This window comes from Apis dorsata, unplaced genomic scaffold (genome assembly GCF_000469605.1).
Source record: "Apis dorsata unplaced genomic scaffold, Apis dorsata 1.3 scaffold_397, whole genome shotgun sequence".
Classification (NCBI taxonomy): Eukaryota; Metazoa; Arthropoda; class Insecta; order Hymenoptera; family Apidae; genus Apis; species Apis dorsata.
The window spans coordinates 434586-442707 of record NW_006263656.1 but is presented as its reverse complement, the minus strand read 5'-3'; the positions used below and the strand labels follow the sequence as shown (position 1 = coordinate 442707).

The 8122-nt window shown below is 32.0% G+C and overlaps 1 protein-coding gene across 2 annotated transcripts in view; it reads right to left on the bottom strand.

Moving 5' to 3' along the window:
• LOC102681568 overlaps positions 1–8122 on the bottom strand; it is a 173097-nt gene continuing 164975 nt past the window's right edge. For both annotated transcript variants that reach the window (XM_006619166.2, XM_006619165.2), the window contains exons 6-8: positions 2605–2846; positions 2401–2533; positions 1–2322 (exon numbers count right to left, since the gene is read on the bottom strand). In XM_006619166.2, the coding sequence (XP_006619229.1) occupies positions 1547–2322; positions 2401–2533; positions 2605–2846 (1151 nt within the window). In that variant the 3' untranslated portion in view covers positions 1–1546. The remainder of the gene's footprint in view (positions 2323–2400; positions 2534–2604; positions 2847–8122) is intronic.

Sequence of the window (8122 nt, the reverse complement as noted above, 5' to 3'; positions counted from 1 at the left end):
AAAAAAAAAAAACGTTTTATTACATTTACCTACGATTTGTATACGTTAATATACGCAAAGTTACATACACAACAACATACGATCCGGTTCGAGAGTGATACTTTTACGGGTTCATCGAGACGTTAAAATATTCTCAACCCTTGAAGAGAGCACATCGTGAGAAATAGGAAAAGAGTTCGAGTCACGATTTTAATATCGGATTGGATAAAACGATTTCGTTCTTGATATGTCCAAGATTGGCGAACGTAATGAAAGACTTTGCCATAGATGGATTACGAAGAGAAACGATTATTTAAATCATAATGTAGCAAAGCGATTAACGTGTGTACAATATCGTTCGACAACAGTAAGAAAATGTTTTGTACTCTAAATCCATTTATTTTATCTTCGCATATAATAATATTTATTGTGCTTCGTGTCGATGATACGTTGCTATGGTAAAATCTTTTCCACGATTCGTCAAACGTATGCGTTCGAATTGTCGCTCATAAATCACGATATATTTCACCTTTTTCCCAAAAATGGTTAGACGAGTTCACGCCCGATTGAGTATTCGTGACTATACCACCGAGTTTATGTGTTACACCATACTACATTAATATTCCTTTTTGACTTATAGCTCTGTTCGATTAGTTATGCAGCTTGAGAACGCGATTATGTGATTAGTTGAATTATTTAACGGTGAGTTGCGAATTTCCATGTCTCTTGATCCACTTTCCATGCAAATTGTCGTGTATTTCTGATTTCTTTCATTTACAAAAGTTTGATAATTGATAATATTCATTAGATATAGATGAATGCTGTTGAGATTTTTCTTTAAAAATGAAATGATTCAGCGGATCAATTGACTATAATCCTACAACTCTGTTATTTGTAATGAACGATCGACCAGTTTTTATAGAGGCAACGAGATCATTTTCACGAATAAAAGGTATAAATTCTTTGGTAAAATCGAGCTTATACATTAATTTTCTTAAGATACGTTGCCTATGCCACTTAATGCTACGCCTAGTTTATGCACGCTACCACAATTCTTGTTTTCTTCTTATTTTATCGATTAACATGTCGGTTGTTATAATGACTATGTGACACGTCGCTTGAGTAATTACGAAACGTTAAAAAAATTCGTTTCGAGATTCTCTTTCGTAAAGAAAGATCGTAATTTTAATCTTATTATCGATAATTTATATACAAGTTCTTTTTTCCCCCTTAATTTGCATCAAATCTTGTAATAAGTCTGCACCCTGTTCACAGAATTTTTTTTCATTCGTACTTAGATTATGAAATCACAGGGAACTATATGATCATTTGTAGATACTATTTTCTCACAAGATAAACATATTTGTATCTACATAATCATCAGTAGATACGACAGAGATTTATATATCTCTCTTAATAACGTAGATTTCTTCCATAACAATTATCAAAGTTTATTCCTCCAACGATTCAGATTTCACGCCACTAGTTCATCGTTTCCTAATATTTAGGATTAAAGTGGCGTTTCCTCCTCTTGCAGTTACCTGGGCGTCGGAGGAGGTGGTGGTGGTCATACGGCGCTGCCTGTGTAGAAACCTGTCTTGCCAGCCAAGCCAGGTCCTCGTTTTTTCTTCTCGCATTCCATTGTACTAAATGTATTTTGAGCGATTTGAGACTTTCTTTTCGGATTTTGAAGTGTCATGCTTCTTTGACTAGAGTTTGAACTTGAACTAGTTCCTGGTTCGGATACTCTAAGAATCCCTGAGTGTATTGTGCCGAAATTCTGATAGATATATTGAGATTGAATAGCTGAAACAGACGTATTCTGATTCTTCAAGGTAATGGGCACTGTCTGTCCTGCTAAACTATTGTATCGCGTATCATAACCAAAAGGAGTATCCAATAACGATTCATTTTTTTCTCCATATCCACTGAGTCTGGAATCGAGGAGACCTTCCTTTTCGGTAAAGCCACTCAATCTAGAATCCACGATATTTTGTTCCGTAGTTCTAGGAGAAAATTCGCTATATCGTGGCTCTTGGCCAACTGGATGTTCCTTACTTTCTGTGAAAGCAATCATATTCTGTCGAGAATCAGATAAAATTCTATAATCGATTAAACCTTCCTTATCGGCAAAACCACTTAATCGTGAGTCGATAACACTAGCTTCTGACTTATCCCCGAAGCTATATCTAGAATCCGTGTTTTTTGTATCTGGATATGCTGGTAAAACATGAGAGAGGTCTGCCTTATCGACGTAGCTAATAGCTTGAGGATTCGAGGCACAGATATCGGGTGCAGTTTTGCATAACAAAGATGTTCCTTCTTCGGGAGCTCTTTGGGATGCTGTAAATGTTATAAATTTACAATTAAATATTTGTTTAAAGTTGTGTAAAATGATATATATAAAAATGAATTAATTACTTTTTGAAGGTTGTCCAAAAGCTCGAGCTTGTGGAGGTCCAGGTGACTTCTGATGAGTTCTAACTAGATATTCTGAACTCAGACCTCTCTGTTCCCTTAATTTTCTCTCAGCACCGGGTACCATGACTCTCACCTAAAAATAAAACAATATTAAATTAACTATTTCGTTATTAGTGTTATTCTAAAATTATGGTATATATATACCATTTCTTCTACTGTTGAGAAACGGGCCATGTATCCAGACATAGTCAATACAGCTGCCACTTCTGCTAGAATTAAAGCCAACCCCGATAACTGAAGACACCAGCCATACTGATACTGTGGTAAACCATTGTCATCGGCTTGCATACTCGAAGTAGATGGTAGACTATATTTTGCCGGCAACTCTAACGATGCATCCGACAAAGCAGATGCTAGAACTATAAGGCCACCACCTAACGAGAGTCCTGGAACACAAATGAAATTATTACTTGGCTTATATCCTAATATCTTTGATATTTATGAATCAATTCGAATATTCGTGATTTATTTTCGAAACTGCACTTGTTACACTATTCACGATAAAATTCCTCTAAAGTCAATATACTACATTGGATAATACATAAAGTTTCGCAACGATTTATATCACAATTTGTTTTTCAATAATCGAATTTTTTAATTAAATCTTTCGTATCGTTTCTCTATATCATTACTTCTACGGAATATTTAAGGATTTACAACTTCAATATCCAACGGATATTCGAATACTTCTGATTTCTTTAAATGTTACGACTTTTTTCATTTCAGCAAAGAAGTCTAAGATGAACTTTATTAACAGATCTGGAAGAGATTACCGCGGATTAAATTAGGTGGAAAGTTGAGAAACGGTTCATAGTTGTTCGCAACTCAACTTTTGAGGCTTCAATCTTTTTCTTTATTATGGATAGATTGCTCGTATCTCTTTAAGCTCAGGCAACAGTGCTATTGCATTCTCGTAACGCTAGCTTATACTGGTAATGCAAGACGAATGAAGCCATTAAAATTGATCGTTCCATAAAGCTCGTCGCGTTTTCTGCGTGCTTAACTGCACCTTTCGGGTGAATAAACGGCACCCACTAACAGTAATTGAGATAAAACTGAGTGTCCTGTTCCTGACAAAGAATTAGATTGGTTGCAGTTTTTCAATTAAAGGAAAGAACGATGAGTTATTGTGGAACCTCTATCCGGATTAAGTACACATTGTTATTTTACAATATTATAGGCTTTCGAAACAAACATCTTTCTAATATTTTCCAGAACCAGAACCAAGAACCATCCCAATAAATTTTCTATTTCTTTTTCTCATTCCCATATAAAATTTTCGTTTCGTCAATAACAAATTCTTCATTTTTCTCGTAATGCACGCCCAAGATTCGACTTGACCGCTTTTAGTTTTTACTCAATGGATTTTTATCGCGTGTAAAGCGTGCTGTATAAAAATTTGCATACGCGTGAAACGAACAAACGAAGCTTGCTGCCGTTTCCTCGACGGTCGATTCAATTCCAGTCGCACCGTCGACAGGACATTGTTATGACGGGATAAGCTGTCCCGTTATTGCATTCTTAACGACAGATAGTCGGCCTGCGTCACGGCGACCTGGATTATCGTTGAAACGCACCAGCTCTCTTGGTCTACTTTTCAACCCTTTTACGAATGCTCGTCCCTCTATTTTAACCCTCTTTCGTGGTGTTGTTTAAGTCATTTTATGAGAAAATTGAAAGCGGATATATTTCTTATTTTAATTTGTTGTAATTGCGAATAGAATTATTAATGATGATGAAAAATTAAAATTTTGTGAAAATTAGATTAAATTAAATTTTATTAGAAAGGAGAAAATTTTTGAAATTTATTTGATATTATAGAAATTTTCATTTGATGTTGCTTTAATTCGAAATTAAATTAAAAGTAGAATTTTTATTTTATGTTACGTGTTTTAATGATATCTTTATGAATTTTCATAACTATTGTTACGGGGTCGGATCGTGTTATTAAATTTAATTATTAAATTATTCGTTGATCGTGAAAATATTTTATATCAAAGCATATGTTAATTGCATATGGAATTCTAATTGCCAAATTTAATTGTCAAAATTAATTTTCGAGTCACAGATGTGTAAAGCAGATATTCATTATAGTCAAATAAGAAAAATTTTTTCAAATTCTTTGATTAGATATATTATACTCGCATTGCAATGATATTAATTGCATGTAAATGTTTATGCTAATTTATGAACGCAAATGGAATCTACATAAATATTGTTTCACATTTTAGATATTATAACAAGAATTTTATCGTTAATTTTCGTATCCTATAAATTTTAACACATTTAAATTTCTCATATACATAAATATTCCTGTTCCAATTAATATTTCCAGTTATTTTACCAATTTAACAGATCATACTTCTATTTAGAATATTCACATAATTCATTAATACGATTCATAATACGTAATTGCTCGATATATATCAAAATCGAACATAGCGAAAAGTTTCTTAAAATTTTGTTTTTCCTTTCTGAAAACGAGCAATTAACAGTGTAACAAAAAAATTTCAGAAATCCAAAAAAAAAAAAAAAAAAAGGGGAAAAAAACAACCGAAAAATCCCCAACAAAATCCAACAAAATTTTTTTCCTTCCTGCAAACAAACAAATTAAAAACCCCCGAAGGCAAAAAAAAAAAAAAAAAAGGGGAAAAAAACAACCGAAAAATCCCCAACAAAATCCAACAAAATTTTTTTCCTTCCTGCAAACAAACAAATTAAAAACCCCCGAAGGCAAAAAAAAAAAAAAAAAAGGGGAAAAAAACAACCGAAAAATCCCCAACAAAATCCAACAAAATTTTTTTCCTTCCTGCAAACGAAAAATTTCCAAACCCCCGGGGTCAAAAAAAAAAAAAAAAAGAGGAATAAATACACTGAAAAATCCTCAACAAAATTCAACAAATATTTTTTCCTTCCTGCAAACGAACAATTATCAAACGCACGATGTCAATAAAAAAAAAAAAAAAGATTAAATAAAACTCTCGAAATTAATAAAGTCGAATAGAAATTTCTTAAAATCCTCCAATAATATTGAAAAAAATGCTTTTATCCTGCAAACGACCAATTATCAGTGCACGGCCGACAATAGATTACAGGTTCGTCCCCTGCAGGTGATTAATTTCAATAATTGATTGCTACTTCAGCTTGTTAAATTACGGCGGGCATAAAAAGCATGCATATTTCATTGGCGCGTCTCCGTTGAAACGGCGCGAATTGTGTTCGGCGAATTTAAATTTCAATTAAACGCCGCCATACGTTTTACAATCGGGCGTACGTCGTTTCGTCGAGGGCAAAGTTTATGCTTCGTTCTCGATTCGCGGCACGTATCCGCGCGCATGAACACGCGATGCACACGCTTGTCACGAAGATGATTTAAAAATTTTGAAAATGGATAGCGATCGGAATCGGTTAATCCAGCGTGGTTATTTATCGCTTTAAGTCCATAACAGTCTATATCGAAGAACGATGAGTGTCTAAATAGAGGAATTATAATTTATTTGGTAAGATCAACTTCTTTCTGAATTTTTTGAAATATGTGAAATTATTCGAAATATACTTGTAAAATGTATTTGTATGATATTAATGGAGAAGAATTTTTCTTTTGTTGTTATAGATAATTAATTAGAAATAGGAAAAGTCTAATTTTCAAAATTTTATTTCTGGAATGGAATGTTTTTTAGAAAAATATTTTATTATTTTTGGAAGGGTTAAAACATATTTTTTAAATTTCTTATATTTAAAATAGATTATCTTTATGGTATGATAGATAGATGAATTTCTGTACGTAGATATAGATAAATAATTATTATAGAAAATGTAAAAATATGACATGGTTGCTTCATTATATAACCAATAAAGAGAATAATAGATCGAAACCAATTAAACAAAACAATACAAAAATAATAAAGAATAAAGAAACATAATTGAAAAGAGATGAAATAAATGCAATAAATAAATATAATTAACTCTCACCTTTGATTTTTAAACTTTAATTTATTCAATTCAATATTAAATGAATGTAATAATAATAAATCAATATAACAAAACAAAAAACATGTTTTGTACATTGTTTCATTTTTAAAAAAAATAATGGAATTTTCATATATTCAGAAATAAATAATATAATTTTCATTTTCTAAAAATTATTGTTCATTTACATGATGTTAAATTATTTCAAAAAATACAAAAATTCAAACCTAGTTTTTTTTATATCAAATCGATAGGAGATAATTTTTATAATTTTCCCTGTTTCTTTTTTTTAAATTATTCAGAAGAATCACAGAGCTAGAATGAGGTTGTTTTCCTTAGAAATTCAAGCATGATTGAATCCCTTCCGAGAATCTACACGTGATCCAGCATTTCACACGTATTTTATCGTGGTACAAAAACTTGGCCGCGTATCGACGAATCGAATTTCTATACGCGGAGAGAGGTTTAATTAGCGCGCTGCTTGTCAGCCTTCTCTTCATTCATCGATTTCATTCGCAAGTATGCCAGGCCAGACGCTGTTTATCAATTAACTGTAGTTAACCACCGCGACCTAATTTCACGCGTCTTCGGGAACAAGTCACGACAGATGTGAAATAATTACGCTGTGGCGAAAGTTTAAGGTTCGTTAAGGGCCGTGAAAAGGGATCTTTGTCCAATTTCGGCTTGTCAAATAATTGAGCGAAGTGAAGGAAAACTGGATAAGGCATATTTTTATTAAAATATTCGTAATGGATTCGTAGTGTCACGATCGAAAGATTAATCGTGTCGATATTTAAATTAATTTTATTTGGATTGCTTTATATATTGTAGATGGATTCGTAATTGAAATAAAATTAAGTTAAATAACAAAATGTCTGAATTAATTTTTCGAAATGACTTTTGAGAGAATTTTTTGGAAAATAAATTATCGATATTTTGAAAGGGTTTGCGGATTAATTATTGGTAAAACGTGAAATTTTATCCATAATTTTAATTATAATTCTTTCATTTCATCGTACGAATACGCTTCTTCTTTATGAAGTCCGCCATTAATATTTTCTATAAAATGAAACGTAAGTTTATCTTTTATTATAATTTATTTTATAATTAAAAGAAATTGATACTTTTTATTTTATTATTGCAGTTGAATATCAGAAAACATAAAAAACCATTCAATATTGAAATGATTATTACAATTAGTATATGAAATACCAAAAATCGACTGAAGTTGGCGCTAAGATCGACGTTCCATCACGTGCATGCCATAATCGGTATTAAGGATGAAAGGGTTAGAAATATATTTAATCCCAATGCAATAGAATGCATGCAATCATTTCAACAATATAACAGATATATCGATCAAGATTTCTAATGATTTTTAATTTCTAAGATATATAATTTTAATACATATATATTTACAAAAATATTCACAAAAATTTCAATAAAAATCCAATAGAAAAGATCAATTTACAATACTAATTACAACGTGGACAGATGATAAATATCGATATAAATCAAGCCTCGTAAACAGTATCAGCGAAGGAAAGTTGGCGGACTATAGCCATCGGACGAGTTTGGAATATTGAATCGAGAATCGTCTTCAATTTCTGAGTTGACTCGATTGTGCCATGCTTTGTTTCCCTCCGGCCGACTACTCAACCCATTGCTCGATTAATTAGCAGTAATTGCAATT